The 25,657-nt window shown below is 39.1% G+C and overlaps 1 protein-coding gene across 2 annotated transcripts in view; it reads right to left on the bottom strand.

Annotated features, from left to right (window-relative positions):
• Positions 1-25,657, bottom strand: part of LOC143898290 (CCR4-NOT transcription complex subunit 6-like) — a 379,988-nt gene that overhangs the window by 57,639 nt on the left and 296,692 nt on the right. Inside the window, exon 4 of one of the 2 annotated variants that reach the window (XM_077407669.1) lies at positions 3,588-3,815. The exons of the other annotated variant lie outside the window; for it this stretch is intronic. Coding sequence (XP_077263795.1) covers positions 3,808-3,815 — 8 coding nt within the window. The 3' untranslated portion in view covers positions 3,588-3,807. Of the gene's footprint in view, positions 1-3,587; positions 3,816-25,657 lie in introns of those variants that run through there. 2 annotated transcript variants of the gene reach the window in all.

Here is a 25,657-nt window from a genome sequence, read left to right as displayed (position 1 = left end):
TTAGGAATTCAGCTACTTTGACCCCGCGTATCTCCAAAACTAGCCCTATGCTCAACTTTAAATTTTTTTTAGATTAATGTCCCATCATATAGCATCGTTTGGCATACAATTCGATTCGAATTTCGAGGGCCAGAAAAATAGGCTAAAAACATGCGATTTTGGGGTCACTCTTTAAAATTTCATGAAGTAACGGGATACTGGGTATGAATCGTGTCACGTGCGATACCTACATTTGGCAGCGCACAGACCGAGAGGTCTCGCCCTCCAAAAGCTAACAGCGATAAACCGAGAAACGAAACGACGCGGTCTACGTTATCCGCTACACCCGGAAGGGGCGGATAAACACGGGGAGAGAAAAAAACAGAGATAAAGAATACGATTATGTAAATGTGACTGTTGCGGGAGGGAATGCCGTACACGCGCGCATACGCGCGGACAACCGGGGCTGGCGCTGTTATTAGCATCGGCCTCGCATGGCTTAATATTTAAATTAGCGTTAGGTCCGATATTCGCTTTGGCGATAGCGCACGCTTCCTTGGATTATTAACACGAGCCAGTGAGTCCGCGAGCGAGCGACACGACATGTGGCGTGCCGACAATTGTCTAAGAATTGACGAGCGAACACTCGGAACGACGACTAACGCCGATTCTCGCATGAGCACGTTTCATGATAGGCGTGTCTGAAAGAGAAGAGTAGCCGGAAAACGCGTCTCGGAGATAATTAAGGCGGGATATATGTCTTCTATCGTAATAAGATAGGGAAAATAACGATATGGAAAGCTCGTTAAGCTTTGTCAGCCGCACAATCGGACGTTTTATTTTAGGATTTAAATGTCTATTTATTCGTTTTTAGATATATATACACACATACATACATTAATTATATTATACAACTCGAAAGACATATTACTGATAATATCTGAATCAATTTGTGAAATAATATATAAAAAGTATCTATAATATAGAGACAATTCTTTCATTGAAAAAAATATTCCCAAGAGGGAATAAATAATGTCCGCCACTGCCATCTCTACTGCCTTCCCTTCCGTATCAGTCGTAATACTATAATGCGCGGTCCCCTTGATCGCGGCCATTATAGCGAGATCGAATCCGAGACGGAATGAACCGTAGGTCCGCAACCAATCTATAATGCGCGTCGTGTTTCAAATTGAATCACGGATCGCATGGGTTGTTTACGGTAGCGTGATAAATGAAGGTTGCTGAAAAATATACTGACCCCGAGGCTTGTTACACGCGCGGCCAGCCGCGCGCGTGTATGCGTCGCCGGGTCGGGCCGGACCGCGGCGGGTCAGGCCAGGCGACAAAATACATCGCCGCCGGCCAATTCGTTCGGCAATCATTATAAACGTGGACAATGGCGTTGTTCGATAATACCCGAAGATCTCCTCTGGCCCGCCCTGCCTGTCGTGATAGATGTTCCGGTGTCGCGTTCCCGGATGGTCCCGATAATACATCATGCCTCAGCGTATCGCGTCGAGATATATTTACGTCTCGCTAGTGTCGAAACATGAATACAAATTTAAACTTTATCATTTTTCGATCCTATTATTTGCGCCGCGTGACGTGATTAATGCCCAAGAACCATGTTAATTTTCTACAGTGCGATAAGAGTCTTCGCAGTTTATATATTAAAATATACAGGAACAGAATGAATTTGAAATCAGAGTTTTAAAATTGTTTTTTATTATTGCGACATATTTCATCTCCAAGTTTCCCGTGCCCGATTCAATTGCTTCGATAATATTGCAGTTTGCAAGAGAGATGTGATACTTGTTTTCTTCTAGTACTTCATGTAGATTAACGTTAACAAAGAAATTATTGAGTTTAAATTCCCCCCCGCTGGACGTGACTGCGTATTTAATCATGCCGATACGTGAATGCGCGCACGATTCAAGATTAATTAGTTGCTAATGTAATTGATTACATCCGTCTATATTTGCAATTCACAATCCGGCAAGCAAACCGGATTAATATTGCAGTAATAATTTATCAAAATTACGCCATCAGTTTATGCACGAAATTGGAGAACGTCATTGGAGACGAAATTAAATTTCGATCAATCAAATTATTATTCCAAATTAGGAAATTAATCATGAATCATGCTTAGCTGTACACTGAGACTGTCTTGAAATAATTGTAATTATACTGCTATTTTTTTTAAATGCTATTTTTATTATTGTGTAATTTTCAAGTTTTAAGCCAGTTTCAAGGAATAACCCCTTGGCCAGTTTTCTAACAGATTATTCAACTTTGCGTGTATTTCATATTACAATTGTAAAAAAAAATGTTGCAAAATTTATTTCATTCAAATTTGAATCCTTCACTATGACTTTTATACTGTCAATGCGTTTTCGAAAAATTCTCCTAAAATGCTAAATAAAAGTGCTTTTCTATCTTTTCTCTTTCGCATAATTTATGTATTTTTAATTCCGCCAGTGTGGCTCTCGACGTCACTCGACTCGACATATGTCGCTCGCGAAATGAAAATCGGGTTTCGCTCGGCAGGTTAAAGGAAACGTGTCTGCGCAGAAACCAAAGAGTGGCACGCGCGGAATGCAAGTTCAAGTGCGGCACGACGAGTGCCACATGTATACGCGATGCATTGCTCTCGAGTGCTATGCACAGGAAGCAACGTTGCTCTAGACGGAATGACAAAAATATTGAAACGCGTGGGTGGCCGTGATGAAAAAAAAAAGAAAAAAAGAAAAAAGATATATCCGGGAAGATATCCGATACTCTCTCTCGCATCCTCGAGCTTGCCATAAGCGCGGAGGTGACGAGGGAAAAAACCGGAAAAAGATTGGACGCGCATTTGCCTCGAAATGAATATTGGTATAAAAAATCGTACGTGTTTTTTCGTGTGTGAAAAAAGTGTCTTTACGCAAAAAGCGTGTTTAATGAAACACATTATTCGGCTGGACGTTTTCTGCGAAAGTTTGACTGGCGGGACAAGCGTCTAGATAGAATTATTATCAATAAAGTATCGAAGTTCAGTGGTCCATAAATTAAATAGTGATAGAATTAAAAATATATTTAAAAAATAATTCGTATTTTTTTTCTACTTTTTTTCTTACTTTATAAATTTTAAGATACATAGTAACTCGAAAGAGATAGATCCAGATATCTCCAAATATCTTATGTATAAGCTTAGTCATTGTATTATAATTATATTATTATTTTCTATTGTTATTTTAATATAGATAACAACTTTGTATTTTAGCATTCTACATTTACAGCAAAATTTTATTAACGATTTCAACTTTCATGGTTTCTAAACATAAAAAATACGATAATGCCTGTTTTCAAAAATTTGCTGACAAAGCGTTTCGTACGAAACTTGGAAATCGGCGCGCTTTTCACATCGCGGATATAAAAACTGATGAAATCGGTTGTGAGTGATCGGCGGTTAAAGCCCGAATATTCATACGTTGTCACAGAAAATTGAACCATAAAGGCTTTTCCAGCACGTGCGACAGCGAATGCCATTGAAACTGTGCCAAATTCAAAATTAAACCGTCGTGAAACGTGTTGTGCAAGGATTACAGAGGATTCTCGCGGTAACAAAAGAAAGAATATCAAACCCATGATTTATAATTTCGACCTATAAGGTTCAAAATGTTTATGTTACATCATACTCTGGTTAAAAATACATTATTCAGATCGAAAGAAATAAGATTTCGCGCATCGCTATCGCATATTTAACCTCTCTTCAAACAATACAACATGCAATAACGAAAATTACAATAATTCGCTCACCGCGTACAATTCCATGAAAGCTTGTTTCAATCACGTACCTGAAACAGGAAAATACAAATCACAGTTACAACCATGTTTTTTATAGAAATACAATATATATGAAAACATTTTACTATTCTGTGCTTTTAATATTTCCCATCTATTCTCCCGCAAACATAAAATATTAATAACAATTTGACTTTTTTAGGTCAACGTTAAACTCGTTAAAGTAAATAATTGATGCCTTTGTTGCTGAATCTCAGCAGCTTTTTTAAGGCTCGCTCTATACACACGCATTTCACAAATGGCTCATTGTCGGGAGAGAAGCGTGCACATTCCATTATTACAGTGCATCTCTGGGCGGCCGTCTCTTTAAAGCAACGATGGAGAAGGAAAAAAAATAAAAGGAGGTAATTAAAAGATTACTGGCATGTAATCTTCATCTACGTCGAGCTGCTCGCTCGTCCGCGTTGCGCGCAATGAAACGTATTGTCTTGGCATTTCTCGCCCACGCCCTGGATTTTCACACTGCGCCGCGAGATACCTCCTCAACCACCCGTCCCAGTTAAATGCCCGAGAGAAAAGCAATTATATCCGAAATTAGGACAGACGCCTACAGAATAGTTGCTATCTTAATCCCGAACTGAGCATAAATCTCTCACTGCTATGCTGAATGATGAAACTTAATCCCATACACTTACACACGCCACGATTACTCGATTTTTCAAATATGAGCTAAACGAGTTGTTTTCCGCGAGGTATTCACGCATATTTGCTTGATAATAATGATATTACTGTTTTCTGTTTTCTCGGTTATCTTCAAAATCTTGCTAATTTGATATGGAGTCTTGGTGATTCAGTTATACCCGCACTTTTCATTAAGCCAAATGCACTTTTAATTCATGTATTACTGTCTATTTAAATTTTCAAGTTTAATACTGTTAATTTCTAAAATTCTTTCATTGTTAAAGAAATCTCATAACTTTTCAAAATTATTATCCTTCAGAATTCCAACTTTTATTAGAAATTTAATTTTCTAATTAAATAAGTAATATTTTTTATTTTTTTAATTCTTGATAAAAATATTTAGTCATTTATTAAAATTCTTTAGTTATATTTAATGAAGAATTCAAGATCTTCAACACATAAATAAAAAGTGCATTTTTCAAGTAATATATACAAATATCTTGTATTCCACAATAAACATTTTGTACAATCCATAACTTAATTCTGGTAACGCGGATAATCGGAATAACCGGAAGAAACTCTCAAGTTTACGTCACGTCGCCGACATGGTGGCGGCGGCCTCTTAAACTCGGTGCGGTGCTTCAACTTTCGGCGGTTACTCCGCGAGTTAACTGAAAACAAAGCCCGTAGCGACTTCGGAAAGACGAGCGCCCAAGTTCCGTAACGAAGTACGGAACTCCGAAGTGAGAGACTGTGAGAGAAAGAGAACAGAAACGCAGTCTACTACTTGCATGTACGAACAGCGTTGTAGATGCGTTATAGTTAAGCAGTTCCTCCGGAAAACCGCGCCTTCGGGCGCCCGAAACTTCCCACGGGAAGTTGCCAGAATCTCCCCTACACATTAACCCTTACTTCCTCATCTACTCATATATGTATTTGTATATACAGTATATACACATACATACATACGCACACATATACATAATATACATATATGTATATATATCTATCATTTGATACTGCGCGTGTGTGTGTGTGTGTATTCTGGAGTTAAAAAAATCTCTTCACTACCGCGGAAGTGAAACAACTATTTCGAGTGCATCTGCGCGAACACGCGTTTTCTCGTAGTGTTTTCTCGCCGAATTTTTGGACAACCCACTAGCCGTTACCGCGTTTGGCGATCTGACCCCAGTTGCGATTTCCTGTTGGCGTAATTTAGAATAGTGCCGTCGCGACGCGGCACCGTCCACTGAATGTTAATGCAGTGCGGTTAAAGTTGCCGGAATGCCGCCGCAAAAGTGACTGATTTTCAACGTTCAGTTCTCCATAATTGTTTCGCGCGAATGTTACAGGTGCACGTGTAAACAAAAGTTGGATAAATCACACAAATCTGATATAAATAAAACTTTCAACCATTCTGACTGATGTTAAAAAAGAAGAACAACTCGCTCGAAAAGTGAATTTCCATTTTTGACAAATCTTGAAATAAAGTTGAAAGATTATTTTCAATACGACTTAAGATAAAATCTGATGTTAGGATGATAAACGCGCATCTGTAGACGAAATTTCGTTAAATATTGTACTCCAAACTGAAAAGTTTAATCCACACATTGTGGATTTAAAACGCCGCATCGAAACACCAACTTTAATTAAATTGGAACGAGTTTAATGGCAAACGCGCTGTGCGGGTAGTATTACGCAGACATGCTGCACGAGTTCGATAACGCAAGCAACATGACGCCCCGTGCTATGCTTTGCTCGACACGAGATATCCCGGCGAAAAATGTCCGGCTGCGTCGGGCATTAATTACACGGATAGGCGGCATTAATTTAACAACAATGTTTAATTCGCCCGCGCGACCGCGCGCACACATACATACACACACACGCACACACATACACACGCGCGCCAACGACGGCGTCTTCGATCAAGATCCTGTGCGGCCGGCGTTCCACCGCGGCGCGCATTAATTAGGACCCGGGATAAGAAATTGTTTCTCTACCATCACGCGACTTGTGCATGCACACTCTCGCCTCGCCTCGGGTAAATCTACGTATGATAAACGTAATAACACACGCATTACGCCCGGTGGTGTATCGGGAGCTACACTGTGCGGCCGTGCCGGCGTGGCGAGTCTCAGGGCTCGACGCACGTCGACATTAAACACTAAGCAGAAAGAAGTAGAAATTACGGCGACGGCAGCAGCGGCACTTGCGTCGATCCAAAGATACAAGTTCTCCTATATTAATTAGAAGACTAGTACGCGCCCGCGCGCGCGGCCGCCGTAATAAAACCGACAGTAACTATAAAGCCGCGAGATATGTAGACGAGAGAAGAGAAGAAATTAATTAACGACGCGTCGTCTCGCTCTTCCTCTTCAGGCAACCGTTTGAAGTCCGTGCCGTCTTCATCGATCATGATGACAGCCTCTTTAGACTGCACCTGCATCGATTAAACATGTTTATAACAATTATCGTGTTGCCCGATTATACACGACGACGCGACGTGTTGCCGGGCCACGTTGGAATCGCGTGACGGAGTCGACGTTGTCAGCGGGATGACACAGGAAGGCAGTCTTATCAGAATGGGGTAAGTGACGCGATAAATGCGAAAGTGCGGTTACTCGCGCAGAAGCTATATATACGTGCGGCTTATCTTGACGGATGAACGGAATTCGATCGGATGAACGGGAACGATCCGAGAGCGCACGTACGTGATGCATTTTGCGAGTTCGATCATTGATTGCACAATTATACGTCTCTCACACAATTATACGCGAAGAGGGATATATCGCGTTCAAGAGAAAATTACGAGGCGCGCTTATGTTTTAACAAAACGTAGAGTAACGAGCGCTGAAAAGTGTTGCTGAAGCAAGAAATTGCAGAGCCCGCCGCCACAGCGTTCGTCCTCTGGCACGGATTTCGCGTCCAAGCTATCAGCGTCCCTTTCGCAGCGTCGAAGTACACAATGAGAGGTAATAAGCATCCCTCCAGGGTGCTAATTAAGAACAAGGGCGCGGACGGACGGTCTTTCGTTCTCTACCGTTGGAAATAGGTGTTACTACGGCGCAATGTTTCTCCGGGCGATTCGTAATAATACACCGGCAAAAGCTGCACGGCCCCGGTACAGCGGAATGTAATTCCGCTATGTATTATTTCGCGATTACCTTTTAGTAGCGCGCCTATAAGATCGCAGCTTGGCCCTAATGTCTTGGAACACTTCTTCACAATGTGCGTTTCTATTTGTTCTATATATCTCTCCCTGGCTAAGAGAAACCGCTATAATTGGCGAAATTATACGTTTGCAACAACAAATTCCCCTCACCGCCCCCCCTCTCTCTCTCTCTATCTTCTCTTACTGATATTTACTTTAATAATTTTTAATGTAAAACAATTTTATTCGCGCAAAATTGCATTTCCAAATGTTGCTAATTTCGTAGACTTTTCCAACCAATATCTATAGCGGAACCGAGAAGTTATAGTTCCATAACAGCCGATGCGTTTTCGGCATAGTTTCACTATCGGTATAGTGTAACGTAACAGACAAAATACCGTTTAAAGAGAGGCCCGTCGCATTAGAGTTACTCAACTTCGAATACGCCGACGGTATTATCCCGTCCGCAATAATCAGGCGGACGTGGCTACTGCTGCTGATCGCACGAGCGTTCGCGTAGCGAATATCATCGTCACGAGATGGCCAGCGGTATCTTTAGAGCGTAACTTAATACGGGCTTCCGTTAGGCGATCCAGAAAGCCGGAGATAAGGAGAGAGAGAGAGAGAGAGAGAGAGAGAGAGAGAGAGAGAGAGAGAGAGAGGGGGGGGAGAGAGAAGAGAGACTTGTGCTCCTGCGCGCGTACAGGTACGCACGTTGTCGGTGGTTAACCTTCCGGTGGTGATGGTGGTGGTGGTGGTAGTGATAGTGGTGTGTAGTGGTAGTCGTCTGAACGCTCTTCCGGGGATTGTCTCGGGTGCAGCACTCGGTCACGGTCTATTTCCGGGGCCGGGCGATCGCCTAACGACGTATTGTGCGTATGTATTTATGGGTGGACGGAGAGGCGATCGAGAAGGAGAAAAAGAAAGACGGAGCCTGGGCAATAAATACTGTTATACGGGCATTAACGTTCGCCAACGGGTCCTCCCTGTCGTGCGTGGGTAGCACGGGAGAAGCCTCGCGACAGGATAATGAGAGGAAGACGTGCGACCAACAGAAAGACACGAGAGGCAAGGAGCAACGGAGGAATGAAGTCGTGCAGAGACATATAATGCGTTTTTAACCCTTCATCCATAGAAAACTCGTAAACATAGTGGTTCAACTGAGTAACTTAAAAACAACAAAATAAATCTTTTGAAATTGTAATAGAGAAACGCAGTTTAAACTCTCTTTCTTTCTCTTGTGTAATTTAATTTTGGAAAGAAATATTCTGGAAATGCACATATTAAGTAGATCATTCTATACGTCCAATACAGATTAGAAATTATTGCGATAATATACTTTATTTGTATTTTTTTAAACAGTCTTTTCGATTTTTAGATAAACCTTTCTAAAAAAATTGATTTCTTTCATAAAACATATTAATTGACCTCGAAGGAGTATAAAGAAATTCGAGTTCTATTGATTCGTGTAAGTTCGCACGCGATTTCCGAGACATGAAATCTCGCGCTGCTTCCGTTACGTCAAACGCTCGTCGGCAATTAGCAGCAGAAACAAACGTCGACCTGCTTACACTCTCACCTAATTATACGTCAGTAATGGAGACGTCCGAGAGAATCGCATGACGAGAAGAATAACGAACTCGACTCAGGACAAAGATGTTGTCCTCGTTTTCACAACCGTTCATTATTCACGACAAAGAAATTCGTTTTGTATTACATTTATATTCATTTGTATTCGTTTTGTATTAAGCACATCAAGTTATATTCCCACACATGTATAAATATTACATTTTGTGCGATTTTTTTGCGTTTATCTAAATATACCTCGAAACCTGCTTCTGGCGCTTAATCAAGCGGCACATAACAGTACACAACTACATATATTCGCATCGAAGAATAAAATCGCAAATTGAGAGAAAAAAGAGATTCAAATAAAAAGCATGGTAACGCGTTGATTGCGGCGAATTGCCACCAGTTATGTTTAAAGGTGTTTTTTCGCGACTATCGAGGAGAACAATAACAATAACAAGCCCATAGTTCTCTCTCTCTCTCTCTCTCTCTCTCTCTCTCTCAAACAATCGTGATGACTAATAAACAAAACGCAACAACAGGAACTCGGCGCGCAGAAACAAAGAACTTTTATTCGTCACGCAAAGAGGAGGTTAATGACGAAGTGCTGCGGATCCGGATCCGTTTCAGATTGCGTGGCGGCGACGATTGGAACGGTAATTGATTGTTGACATTACCATCCAACTTTCTGAAAGAGTAACTCTAGAGAAAAAATTTGCTCTGGAGCAGAACTCGGTAATAAATTTTCCGCCAAGTTCTGCATTTCAAATCATTTAATTCGTCCTTATTTAAAATATCAAAAGAATGCAACAATAGTTTTTGTAAAAGCATCGGGAGAAAATATTTATAGTATTAAATTCTCGATGTTGTAGATTTCCTGTTAATTCTCATTTTGACAAATAAAAGATATTCTTTAATTTGCTCTCTCTGATATTTGATTACTAGAAATAGAGGGCATTAACATTTTAATGGCCAATGACGCAATATTGGCGTCATTTATGTGCCGACCGTTAACGGCCACTGACGCTGGTGTGTGTATATATACATATTTATTTATTTATGAGTTGGTTCAACCTTCTTACTTTTTAGATATTCAGAGTTAATTGAATATCTGATTGAATTTATATATATATATATATATATATATATATATATATATATACATATAAAAATCACTTCTCGTCAATTCTTACCAAAAAATCAGCCACTAGTGAAAGCCGTGAAAGTTATTCACACAACTTCCCCGGCCTAGCGTTAATATTATATTTTCTCTTAATTCTCTTCGGACGTTCCTATAAGAATCTTTTAAGATTAACTTACGTTTAATTCTTAGGTTCATATTATTTAAAACTTTGATGCATACATAAAATGAGATATAAATATTTATCACATATTAATCTCACACATTCATATAAAATTATATATATTTATAACAATATTCATAAATTTTAACTTATTTATAAAACGATTCTGTTTTACGAAATTTTTCTATATTAATTGTCGAATAAAAGTGCGATATGATCATTACAAACTAGACTTCTCGCCGTTACGGGTTGCCGAATACGAAAATCCATCATACTCAGAGGGGTTGTCGTCTTTCGAGTGGGTGTCGGCGACCGCGGACGAGCAATTTCCGAACGCGGACACACGAGGTAAGTCCGGCGAGAAACCGTTGCGGGGCATAACACCACCTGCGCTCACCCGAAGTGGTAGTGAAGCGTATCTCGCGGAGAGCGCATTCAGGGTTACAGCCTGACGTGGAAGAGGATCGCCGCGGGATTTATGTACCAGGAAGACGGCGGATCTGGTGGTCGTTTAAGTCTATCCGGCCGGTCGATGGGAAGCTCGATTAAATTCACGCTTCGAAAAACAGCCGCCCTCCTCTCGACAATGGTGGCAAAGGGCGAAGTTCCCATCGGAACTTTCGTCGGAAGCACATTTCGCGGAAGCGATTCGATTTTAAGACGTTAACGGTACACCAGCATTGGAGGAAAAAAAACAAGCGTTGAGGCTTCAGTTTTGACGCTCCGATATCTCAGCGAAGATCTCGGCTTTAAGAACAGTAATGTTCTTGTCGACTTTGTTGTCGACATTATCATGCTTATTATCCTCGTGAATATCAAGTTTTCAGACTTAACGAATCTGTACAGTAATAATTAATCAACCACTGGGTTACCACATATTATAATGTAAAACATAATCGCACCAAAATCCCATCAAAATAATAGCGAGTCAAACGAATCAAAGTTCAACGAATAAAAAATACGCAATGAATTTCGAGGGAATTTTATTGAGGATCGTGTTTCAACGGTTACGACTTCCTTCTGATATCGTCGCCGATGCAAAGAGATTGCCTCGACCACGCAGCAACCCTAATCGCGGTCTCGAAGCTGCCGTCGTGGCAGCTGCCGGATGGGTGGAGCGCTTGAACTCCGGAATGACTTCTCGGCGCGGAGTAATAAGTCACGCGCTAGTTGCAAACGGTATTGTAATGCGAGTATATACTCGCCGAGCGTAGATACGAACTAGCGGCCGCGGCGGACCAACAACGCGAGACGATGAGCAAAGCGACGACGGTTGCCGGGCGCGGCTTTCCGAGCTTATAACGTGACATGACTATGCAAATCAGTCGCTTTAACTCACCGACGATGGTCGGATCGGGAAGACGACGTTTAATAAAATGTTAATATAATATCTGCGACGTAAGTACCGTTCCGGAGAGAGGGGGAGAAAGACAGTGTGTCGCTCCTCATTACAAAGTCATTAATAAAGAATCAGAAATTAATTTAAAGCGCCAAGTATTATTATCCATCCTTCACAAACAGTAAAAACAGGAGTAAATATGAAATTTATAATAATTAATGACATATAAACAGCATTAAATAATTATTTTACAGCAAAAAAAATAGATTTATACATATAATAAATATTGACTGTATATCACAATATTTTTAAGATATATCAAATTTATTTTTTATACGTAAATAATGTAGCAACAGTTATTTATATTACGCGGTTTACCGAGTTGGGAAATACAAAATTCACACAGAAATATTATTATTAGGCTACAAGGATCACCATCAGAATTCCGAAAATGGTACCTTCTCTAATTAATTATAAGTTATATCTATTCATATTCTCCTCACTTATTTTAAGATAAAAACAGAGAGAATATGAAATTTTTCAATTTATCTCTCATACATATTGCCTATAAAAAAAGAATTATTTGACATTTAACAAAAATTAAATTTTATCTCTCATCTTTTTAAAATTTATTTTTATAAGTTATACATTAATGGGTGCGTCCCGTTTCACGCATGTTGCGCGTAATGCATCATTTATCCTCGTTTAACATTCGGTGAACAACAAGGATAAATGACGCGCATTATATACGTAAAACGGAACGCACCCAATATACATATATCAATTCTGCAGAATTACGTATATATAGGTATATATCCTGCACGTAACACATGCCCTCGCAAAATTGCATTTTCTCGCGCAGCATCTCTCACGCCAGAACAGATATCTCAATTCGTCTACGTAGTATATACGCGATAAGATAAACTTTCTTTATAAAGAAACGATCCTCGTGAGCGTGTGTCCCACTTTCTGCTCAGGTAGTCGCAGGCAAAAGTAATGCGAGGCGAAGTGATGGCATGGGAACCTGCGCGACCGATTCGTAAACTCGCCGCCGCGCCGTCGCCGCCACGGATTCGCCTGACTGGCTGGAAACTGCAACCTGCTGGAACTTTCGTCGTTTATCGGCGACCGCGATGGGAAGCTGAGAGAACGCGCGGAAGCTTGGGAACTTTTATGCGTCACCGAGCCGAAGCGAAAGATACCGAGCGATCGGGTGGATCGTCACAAATCAATGGAGCGTCTTTCGTTAAACGCAGCTCGATCGGCGGTTTGTCGCCGCCGTTTCAAATGAATTGCGTTGCTTCTCCTGGGCCGGGGGAAGGGAAGCACGGAAGTATGAAAACCGCTTTATTACATGCCAAAAAAAGAGATCAAACAAATGGCGATTTTACGACAATCGAAATTTTACGCGCTTCCCTCGCTTTGATATACGTTTTTCTATTTTTTCTTTATTATACGAGAAATATATATTATAACGGATCGTGTAGAGAATTGACACGGTAGAAAAATTCATGTAACATGTGTTAACATGTGCAATTAAAGCATCGACACAGATATGAAAATTCACGAGCCATAACAGTGTCGGATTTGCAATATGTTTGCTATATAAATGTTTCTGAAAAATATCTCTCTCAAAGAAATATATTTCCAAACATTATTATAAATCTACATTTTCCTTCATCAAAATATGATTAAATATAAATTTGCAAAGCAAGATACAATATAATTTCATTGTAACGCATATAGAAGTTAATTAAGAGATGTTGTAATACAAGCTCGATTACTGAAATTCATTTTATAAAATTTTTATTATTATCTGTATTTTTCACGTTCCAATATATTTCTATCAAATATTTCTCCATTTTACCCTTTTAAAAGAGAGTAACGAAAATATTACATTACTATATTATTTAGAAGATAAATGGACAAAATACGATCGCAATTTCGGTGAAATTCGTTTTGATGTAATGCTAACCTTGATTAACATGACGCAGAGATTCTCGATGATCCACCACGGTGGATACGCTCGATCCGTTGAATCGGAACACGGAAAGTGGTCATCCTCGGAAGCATTGGATCAACACTCGCGACACTCCACGCGTAAACAGATTCGTGACCGATTACAATCACGCGCGATCTCTCCTCACGTATTCCTCTCGCACTCCCGATATTCTCACGCGCGATTTACCGTTGGGATGGGTGAAAATTGTGCAATAAAAAGTCGGTCGTGTCAGTCGTGTGTCCCTCGATTCGCGACACTTCCGACTTTAATTCGCCCGCGTGATTCGCTCGTACATATCGAATATTGTATCGCGCAAGAATCATGCGAAAGAATCGGAGATGTTTCGATATCGCATCCAGCTGACAACATGTCGCGACGCGAGTAACACAACAAACGCGTATCTGTGTCCTGCGTGAATGCTAAATCATTAGTCGTACATTGCGTGCTACGCGCTACGCGTATACTTGCATAATACTATATGCAAGTAGTTCGCACAGCGCCGCTCAGCGGTCACTTTCCGAAACTTTGGGAGTATGAACAAAATTTAAAGTACGAATAATGTTCCAGGTTTCTTAAAATTTATTAAATAAAAATCGAGCAATTGAGATGTATGTAGTCGGATATTTCAATAGTGAACGAACAAATCCTGAGCTACAATTTTATCGATTTCCTGAACGTTCGGAAGAAAAGAGAAGAAAGAAATGAGATTGTGGTAGTACATCGTCAAATGTAAGTATACAAGAATAGTTTGTATAAATCTCAAAAAAAGATTAATTGATTAATTAAAAATTAATCTATTTTAAATTTACGAAATAAATGTTTCCTTCAAGAAGTATGAAATTGTTTTAGAATGATTCAAATGATAAAAAATTTTAAAATGTTAAGTCATTAACATAGAACTACTTGATCATATTAACGACATAATTTTTATTGCTTGCGCGTATTCGCTAATAATAAAGCATTAAACAGTAATATTACGGTTTATTATATTATTATAATATAATATTATATTATGGTTAATAATAATGAGTTGTTATTGCTATGTTTATAACAATGAATAACCGGAGCTACTTGCATAGCGCGTTCGCGACTATGCAATAATGTATATGCAATACAAAATTCGATATTATACAATTCGGTACCTGGTCGATTCGCACTCGCTGCTCATTGCATTCTCGAAACGAATCCATGGGGAAACGAAAGCATTTTCGTTACAAGAACGCCTTGTGACGAGATGATGATAGCGAGGCTTGTTTCTTATCGGTCAATCGTCACTCGTCAATGCTCGAATGTTTTGCGTATATGTCTGACATACATCAACTGAACACCGTACGACAATCACGCGGTACTCTATTCGGCACTCTCGATATCGATTCGCGTACAACACTCATCTTTCGCTGGCCGGTTTTCGCGGAAAAGATGGGAAGACGCTACTGGCGATGACGGAAACTTACTAATGGCGCTTACATCAAACGATTGACGGTCGTGCGCCTAATCCTCTCAACTTTCGACTGTGATATTTTTTCCCGCGCTGAAAATGCGCCGATTTAACCCCGCCATGACGATCGCCCAGGATTCGGCACCGCCGACATCCATTTGCAGCTACGTGCTGCTTTTCGGCCACAAAGATCACCCGAATCGCGAAACAATCGGCAGGATCTTCACAAAAAGTCGCAACACTTTCGAATTACTAATATTTATGCTACTGCATTACATACATTGATGATTTGGTGTTGAATAATTCCTGACAGCTGGAAGTTTGATTTTATGTGAAAACATGTTCAATATGAAATCCATCAGCGGCCACCACCATATTCAAACGTCCACGGAAACTGTTCATCACTTCTTCGAGAGTTGCAGTATAGAAATCTCCTTTACAACGGTTTGAATGTTGGTTTTCAATTCTCAATTGTGCGAAGATTATTCTGGTAGATGTGATCCTTCAGATATCCTCATAAATGAAAATCACAGGAATTTATTGCTGTAATTTTTCCTGTAAATCCTATTAAATCCAGTGAATCGATTAAAGATTATTCTAGATTGAATATGACTGCTCTCATATTGAATATATTTTTACATAGCATCAAATTCCCAGCTATCAGAAAATGTTCAATATCAAAAGCATCAATATTTATAATATAGTAGTATAAATAAAGTAATTCAAAAAAACGTTGCGTCCTTTTGTGCGAAGACTGTATAAAATTATATTATTCTATCTTTTTTTAAATCTCAATTATCTAAAGTGGACTTAGTTGTATATCCAGACATCAACGAAGCTTATAGTTATAACTTTTATCTTTATCTAACAAGATTTTTTAGCAAATTGCGGAGCCAATTTTCCGTGCTATCTTTAATCCGGGCTTTTTAAAATAAAAATTATGCGAGTTGACATTTTACAAGTAATATCGACTTTTCTCTGTTTAATTCTATGTGCTATTTCGAGCAATTTATATATATATATATATATATATATATATATATGTATATATAAAATTCTAATATCGGGCGTCAAATTCTGTCAAAGTTAAAAAATGAAATAAATAGAATTTGCGTCTGCGCGCGCGCGCGCGTAAACAAGGTATTTTATCTCTCTCGTTGCGTACCGCATGGCGCAGAGATTTAACCGAATAATTTATAACTCTGTGTACACTTTGTTGCGTTTCGAAATCACGCCATTACGATTACCGCGATTACAACCGTGGGAGGCTTGGTTGTAATATGCAAATGAATAAGCCGGCGATATGTCACCCGCGATGATCGTCCCGTCGCGCGACGAGGCGCACCCGCGGTTTTCAAGACTACGGTGTCTTCCCACTCACGCGGCGGATTAAAACAATCCGCGCCCGCTACGCGCAAAACCTGCAAATCACCGGTGGTTTATTGCGACCCCCGTCTCTCGTCTCTCCGTCGCGCGTGTCGCCGCGCCGTTGTACGTTCAAACACGCGCGGCAATTAATCCAGCCGGCGGGCAGCCGGTGCTGCAAACCGGGGGTAAGCACTTTATCCTCTTTCGAAGCCCACGCGGATATTATGTTTGCCGCGGCGGCGTCGCCTGGAAAATGTTGGGCAAATGAAAGACGGGGGAGACAACGAACGTCCGGGACGGCCAATTACGCGGACTAATGGCCCTCCATCGTCTCCGCCCGGCGTTAACGAGGGGGTCCGCAATGCACTTTTGTGTCTGTTCGACTATTCCGACGACCCTTCGCCCCCTTCGGCCTCGCTCGCGTCCTCTTTTTTTTTTTACCATTCCTCGTCCGTGCCATAACGCGCTCCTATCGCCGATAAATCCACCTACTTTCCCGTTCGGAAAAAAAAGAAATCTTCGCCTTGGCGACCACTGCAATAACGAGAGCTTGAATGAAAGCTCGCAAAGTTACCGTTCGCAAATATTTGTTGTACTCTCGGGATTTTTAAAATAAAAGTTCCACGATCGAATCATATTCCAATATCACGTTTAAATTACATTAAATCAATATTAAATTTCTGAGATTTAATTTCAGTTTTTTAAATATTTTTTGAGATTAAAAATTGGAGAGCTTATTTAAACCCGCCATTGCCCTCGTTTAGCAAACGAATGTTAGCGCTCTCCTATGAGCGCCGTACATGTATCTCTGTATTAGTGCGGCGTTGTTTTTTCAGATTAACCCAATCTTAATCCTGCATCACCCTACGAATTGGAATTGAGATTGGATTGAAGTTTAATCAATCATAATATAAAAAAAAAACTAATCTCAAGTTTAGTAAACTTTGCTTTGATATGAACGTTCGCGCCTCATAGGAAGGCAACGGAGGATTAAAGAGCTGTATTATCAGAAAAATGTAAGGAAATAAAATGTCTCAACGCAAATAGACGTAGGTACAGAGCGTGCAGAGATTTTCCGTATTTCCCTCCGCGGGATTGAAAGTTTTATGGGCTAGTTAATTCTCGCGAAAATCTCGCTCCCGGTATTGGCACTCTATTCGCGAAACTCACGTTCGTACATGCGCAATTTAAACGTCGACGTCGTCATCGAAACACTGCTGAAAGGCTAGCTGGCAGTCGATTATCTTATAATACCGCGTGTCTCCGACATGCTATTGGCACGCTCACGGAAACACTGCTCCAAGTTACGAACACCTATCGACATTTCCCCGATCAACGACCCATCTCGCGATCAACGACGGGGCGGCGCGGCGGGCGCGGAGAAACGAAGAGAGTGAGAGAAAGGGTGTTTTGTCGCGCGCAACAACCTCGACTTTGCGCTTGATATTAATGCTTGTGCGTCGATATCGACATTCGACATCCGTCGTGCTTCAAGTCAGCGTGCATGTCGCCGTCCGTCGTGCACGCTGCGTGACTTTTAATCTCCCTCTTCCCTCCCCCTGCCCCTCCCCCCGTTTTCCTACATATTGTAAGTACGCGGGCCGAGCTGCGTATCTGGATGCCTGTCAATCGCACTCGTGACAAACTTTGTGGCATCAGGCGTTGCTAAAAAAACATTGCTTCAATCGACGATGTGTATATATTTTGATTGCAGAAGTCTCGCGGCCAGAGTTGTTCGACATCGATACGTTACAATCGCGTCGAACACAAATTTTTTAATTTTGATTTATACTTCAGTTTCGAAACTGTTAAAAGTTTGGAAAGACGGGAGATTAAAATATTCCTTTGAGGAAGAGCGAAAGTGCATCGTTTATCTCGAATCGAATAGTAAAATTTAGGCTGCGTCAACGTTTCACGAAAAGTTACTCGAAGAAAACGTTTTGTCGGGCCCGTTCGAGCTAGCCAGAGAGAATCTTTCCGCCACTTTTGTACGTCCGCGAGATAAGTTTTAATACTTGCGGGAATTTTCCCGCGTGTCACGACGGAATATATTTTCTGGCGGCGAAAGCGACCTTATCTTCGAGGATTATATGCAAGCATGGTGCTTTTCGTTCTCGCGCGGCTTCCGAGACGAGGCGCGGCACAAAAGGCCTTTTTAAGCGCGTTTCTCAAACGCGCTCCGAATATTACGGCTGTGCCTAGCGCGATATTTTAATAAACGTTTTACACACGGCTGTGTGTCGTTTCAACCGTCGTTAAAAATCGATTCGATTATTTTCTTGCTATTGCTGCAATTGAACCTCGATTTGAACTGTTACGCCGCGATAGCAAAATAATACAGTGTTTGTAAACAGTAGCGTCGATATGAGCAATATTAAATGTTAAGAATATTATTAAAAATATTATTTCATTTAATTAAGTTGCGATAAAGTAATTTCATTGCACGCTTATTGCGTGAGTCAATAATCATATTTTTACAATATTTGCAGCGTTATTCTGGTTGAAACTACATACGTTACGTCATATTGAAGCCGTGCGAACGATCGGAAATGTGTGCGGATTGCTGTACCAACAACGACACCATCAAAGAAGCAGCGTAATAGGTGCTTATAAAGCGTAAACATTTTTGCAATTTGCGCGTCTCTTTGTTCTCCATTGACGAGTGATCCGTTTATCTCGCCGTGCCGCACGTGTCCATGCATTCATATGTTTGTGTCACCGAAATAAACCTGCCACTTTTACAGTTAGCGCGGAAAATATACACGAGATTTTCTGGGAAGAGATGCTATTCCTCTCTCTCTCTCTTTTTCCTCTCTTCCACCGCAACAAAGTGAAATCTCCCTCGAGATACGTCGTCGCGCGCGCGCGCGGAAAGCTTCCCCGAATTATTTATTCATGGCGAGCGTAAAACTCACGGCTCAGAATTTAGTCGGGTATTATTTTACGAGCCGCTCTCTCGCGCAGTCGCGGCTTTTCAGCCTGCTTAAATTCTTAAGCCTGTTATAGAGTAACTCCGGTATTTCGCCGCGCGGGGTTTTACGCCGCAGATGTCAGAAAAAAAGAAGGAATGAAGATACTTACTCGCAATTATTCTGTTATGTGCCTTTATGCCATATTAGTATTGTGTTATAATTTCAGTTCTTTACTGTTAATGTTAACGAAGCTGTCGTGAATCGATTTCTCACCGTATTAGTAAGAAGCGCGATCTTGTGTTACGACCTACATAAATTACTGTAGGTAATGTAAAAGGTTTAATGGTTATTTGATGATACATAAGTGTAGAGGGATAGTAAATGATGGAATACAGTAAAATACAAGTGCATAGCTTTTGTATTTTTTGTTTAACTTATTAATATCTTGTATATCCCTCGTGTTTAGGATAATATACGGCAAGTTGACATGTGGGATTTATGCCATAGTACAGACACTTTGTAAAACTGGAAATCTCCTATGTGTTCTTTTTCCTTCTTTTTTTGGATCGTATAACAATAATCTTTAATACTATTGCTCTTCTATTTTCTTTTAAAAATTTTTCAGTTTTATAATTTGTTTCAAATTGTATCATTCTTAATAAACTTCTTACACACATTTTATAACTTATTATGACATTTTATTTCCTTATTTATAAACATTATTTGTAATTTTTTATAAGACGTATATTTCACCCATGAATGTCATATAACCCACCCCTCTAGGATATATGGCAAAAATGCAAGTGTTTTGCCAATGCAATTTTTTGCAAAAATTTTTTTATTAAATACAAAGAATGAATATCTATACTAATCCATATAAAATCCTTACGGGTGGTGTATGTTTGAACGTTAATAACTTGAAAACTATTGGACCGAAATTTTACCACAAATATATGAAATAGGGGTAGAATTTTCTGGAATGTGCTATAGAGTGTGTATTTTTTCGTTACAAATTTTCTGGAAACCGATTTTTTTAATTTTTCTAATTCTTACGGGTAAAAAAATTAAAAAAATCGGTGTCCAGAAAATAGATAACGAAAAACTATACACTCTATAGCACTCCCCGGAAAATTCTACCCTTAGATCATATACTTATGGTAAAAATTCGGTCCAATAGTTTTTAAGTTATTAACGTTCAAATATACATCACCCGTAAGAATTAGAAAAATTAAAAAAAAACGTTATTAACTTAAAAACTGTTGGACCAAATTTGTATTAAAACCATATAAAATAAGGGTAGAATTTTCCGGAAAATGCTATAGAGTGTATATAGTTTTTCGTTATCTATTTTCTGGAAACTAATTTTTTTATTTTTTTTAATTCTTACGAGTGGTGTATGTTTGAACGTTTTTAACTTAAAAACTATTGGACCAAATTTTTATTAAAACCATATAAAATAAAGGTAGAATTTTCCGGGGAGTGCTATGAGTGTATAGTTTTTCGTTATCTATTTTTTGGAGAAACCGATTTTTTTAATTTTTTTAATTTTACGTAAAATAATTGACCAAATCTTAAAGAATTATATATGAAACAGGGGGAGAATTTTCCGGGGTGATATAAAATGTATAATTTTTTGTTACCGATTTTTTTGGAAACTGGTACCGAAATTTTTCCAATTTTTCAAGAATTAATTGTATCTCAAAGAATTGAATTTTGTGATATAAAGTGTATAATTTTTCGTTACCGATCTTTTTGGAAATTATTATCAGAAATTTGTTGAATTTTTCGGGAAATAATTGATCAAATCTTAAAGAATTGTAACAAAGAATTTCTAGGAAAGTATTATAAACTGTATAGTTTTTTGTTACCAATCTTTCAAAAATTTTATTAATTTTTTGAGGATGGGTTCAATTGCCACGATGCGTATTATTTTTTGATAACAATTTATTTTTCTATGTAAGATGATCAAATCTTAAAGAATTGTATATAAAACAGAGGTAGAATATCTCGGAAAGTGTTATAAACTGTATAGTTTTTCGTTACCGATCTTTCAAAAATTTTATTAATTTTTCGAAGAGAAAGAGAGAGAGATAGAGAGAGAAAGAGAGAGACAGAGAGAGAGATAGAGAGAGAAAGAGAGAGACAGAGAGAGAGAGAGAGAGAGAGAGAGAGAGAGAGAAAGAGAGAGAGAGAGAGAGGACTATTTGCGTGTCTTATTACATATGTCCTCCGGAGCGAAGCCCGGGTAACCAGCTAGTATTTTATATTTCTATTTCTTTTATAGTACACGGAGAAAAAGTTACGGTTGCTACAACAAAATAATAATGTTAATTTTCGCCCATCCATACAAAAGGGTTATGGGAACCATAGTACTCTGGAAGTGACCTATGGTTTCCATATGGTTTCCATATGGTTGCCCTAACCTTAGTGAGGGTAGCTACTATATGGATGTTGCAACCATAATATATGGATGTTACAACCATAATAAACAAATATTCACCCGACAAAAAAAATTATTTATTTCGAAATTTTATTACTATTTTTTAACTAAATTTGTTTCTTAAGATGCAGTCTATAATTATAAATATTTTCTCGTATTTAAAAACACATATAAAAACACACTTACCTTGGTGGGATTCGAACTCGGGACCTCTGGATTGTGAGCCAACTGCCTTACGTGGTAGACCACTTCTTAATTTAATGTTAGTGTTATATATAGTCTACATATGTCAACCAGCGCAAATATATAATTTTTCAAAAATCATCTTAAGAAACAAATTCAGTTTAAAAAAAGTAATAAAATTTTGAATTGGATATATAATATAATCGGATATAATATTTCTTATAATGTGGGTGAATGTCAGAAACCGGTGTCGGCTCATTACGAAATTTTGTGTTCGTAAATATATTTATGAAAAAAGTATATTTATAAAGACCTATCTACATAAGACGCAGAACGCGAGTCGCAAGACACACGCACAGTCTACGTGTCAATCTAACCTCTATACACAAAGAGGTTAGATTGACATGTAGACTGTGTGTGTGCTTGCGACTCGCGTTCTGCGTCTTATATAGATAAGCCTTAAAGTTAAAACATCCTTATCAAATCCACTTTATTCGATGCAGAAATTATTTTGCGCGCGCAATGGAACTAAACTCTCAATCATGCAGGGATTCAGTGCTGTACCGTGCAGCTATATCTTATGGATCTCTCAACCATAATAGTTGTGCTGCAGACCACATAAGAGGGATAGCAATAATCCTTTGGTTGAGGCAATCATATACGAGGGTATTATAATCGAATGTTACGTATCGTAAGAACTACGGTTATGACAACTGTATAAATGGGCATATCTTAACAGCTACATTGAATGTAATATCAATTTAACTTGAATTTACATACATTTCTCTTTTAATCATAGAAAACATTGTTGTAACAACCGTAACAATTTTCTCCGTGTAGTAGACAGAATAATGTTTTTATTGGTATAATTCATTTGCCTTAAAAATAGTAAATATAGTACTCAATAAATCAAGTTTCCCTTAGCTGCGGCGTATATACCGGAGTTATCCTAAATTCGCTGAATGAGAATGATTTTATCGGACGAGTGATTGGCTCTCCGCGGCAACGATGTTGCCGATAACTGCAATTTGTTGTACTGCGATGTTTAATGAAAATCTGGTATTAATATATCACGAGAGCGAAAATATATTTTTGCGATACATATTTAGCGTATCGATCAAACGCGCGCGTAATGTGTTATTTAATCTAAAATTTAATTTCTTCAGTATAAATGTCATATATTATATAAAACGTTTCATTGGACGATTCACAGGCACCGTATCAAATTAATTATTTTCCGCTCGATACAAGCTTCGAGTATTGGGATCGAAGTGTCCAGCGCCCTTCCTTTCGAAGAATCTCGAATATTACCGAAGATTACGGTTAGCCGCATTCAGCAAGCTCGCGCAAGCTCTATCCGCGAGAGCTATAATTACACCTCGCCGCGCCGTGAATAGAAATTTCCTTCGAGATTTTCGTCGTCAACAATGTCGCGTAATATCGTACGGGAGACTCGCTCTTCGAAAAAGAGACTCTAATTACCTCCGAGCTTGCGAACGTGGAGTTTTATCTCGCGCTTCGTTTCCGAACTGATTTCACGATAGACTCGAGCGGAACGCGCGAGCTTTCAGAATTTGTGGCCTGTTGAGAACGGAAAGGATGCAGGTACGCGTGCGTACATATATGTGTACCGTACACACATACATACCTCGTTGCGAGATATATGCGCGTCGTGCGTGCGCCGGTTTGAAAGATTTCGCCTTTTTATCCGTTCGCCCCGAGACGGGACGGCGGGATTTACCGGTGAGGCCGCGTACGCGAGGCCGTATTCATATCCCGCCTATTAAGATATCCGACTCGCGCCGAGTATGCGCGGCGTACTATTTGAACATCGGTTTTCTCACGTTTCTTAATAACTGTTAATCTCGCCGGACCGTTAATGTTATTAGCGTTTAACGCTCGCGTGCGATTTGCGCACGATGCAAATTTGCAAAAACCGTCGATTTTTTTTCCCTCCGCATCTCCACGGTCCCTCACTTAAATCCTTCCACTTGTCACCGGAACCTGCGATAAACTTCACGAGGGAGATAATAGAATTCATTGTAAATTATCATCTCTGCCCCGAAGGATTCTATAAACAATTATCGCGGTTCTTCGAGCAATCGATAAATCAATTAATTTTTTTTACGCCAAAAATATATGTCGCTTGTACATACGTCAAGAATAAAATTCAAAATAAAAGAGAATCAGTGCTTTTATAAGTTTCAGTTATCTATCAATATTTCACCTTTTTCTATATTCACCGTGTTATATGGGGTGGAATTATGGGGTTGGAAAGAAAAGAAAAATTTAGAAAAGATATTGTTGGATTACGCTAGATGGGTTTTCAAATTAAAGTTTTGCACGCCGAGATATATAATGTCTAGAGAATTAGGATTGAGCAAATTAAGGATAGGATGGGAAATTAGGGCTATGAAATTTGAGAATAAGGTCAGGGAAACAAATGAGGAAAGGTGGATTAAAAAGTGTTGGCTGGAGAAAGAAAGTAATGATTGGAACGATAGGTATGGTAAGGAAAGAGAGAAATATTTTAATAGAAACGGTTGGAGTGTTGTGGCGGTGGAAGCCTTGAGAAGGGAGGGGAGAAATTTAGGTAAAGAAATGTGGAAGAGGGATGAGGATGTACAGAGGCAGTTGGAGGAAAACAGGATTTTAGATGCAAGGTATAACAAGAAATATAAGGAGCTAAGTATATGGATTTGGAAGGCCCAAGTTATTTAAAGTTGGATAATTTAGACAGGCAGGATCTCGGGGATAGTATCAGAACGTTGTTAAATTTAAGATGCGGGAACTTAGAATCAGGTAACAGGTACTGGCTAGATGAAGAGAAACAAATGTGTATTTTTTGTAATGAAAGCCAAAATAATATGAACCACTATGTTGAAGATTGCGTTAAGACAAAGGAATGGTTTACAGTATTAGGAAAAGATAGTAAGGAAAGGTTGGAAGAACTTTGGAATGATAAATTGGACACCACCAAAGCGGAGATATTGCTAAAAGTTGTTAGGGAAAGGGATGCGAAAGAAAAAGAAGATAGATATAAGAAGTCAATAGGTTCTGAGAGAGGCTGTGAGATAAGTAGTTAGTGCAATTTAAGATTCAATAAGAATCGAGGCTCGTGCGTGCTTTGTTAAATAGGTTTAATAAATAAATAGGTAAAATATCAAATATTAAATGTGCCATAATTTGTAATTTTTAATTTTGTAAAATTGTAAATTTTAATAGGTTATTAGGTATTTAGAAGCATGAAAAGGAGTGTGTGTGTGTGTGAATGAATAGGGAAATGATTGTAAACCAAGTCCACTTTCTGGCTGTTATGCTAAAGTTAATAAACTATATATATATATATATATATATATATATATATTCACCGTGTTATATATTCTTAGATTCTTATTTTACATTCCGGCCGCAGTTCTCTTCGCTTTTCATCTAAAATGTTCGAATTTGTCAAATTATGGCTGAGATATCACCCGGCGCTTTCGACGTGGCGTAACACCTCTCT

Source organism: Temnothorax americanus, unplaced genomic scaffold (genome assembly GCF_048541705.1).
Source record: "Temnothorax americanus isolate GAGA-0224 unplaced genomic scaffold, ASM4854170v1 Scaffold23, whole genome shotgun sequence".
Lineage (NCBI taxonomy): Eukaryota > Metazoa > Arthropoda > Insecta > Hymenoptera > Formicidae > Temnothorax > Temnothorax americanus.
Note: the sequence above shows the minus strand (reverse complement) of the source record. Positions and strands in the feature narration are given on the sequence as shown.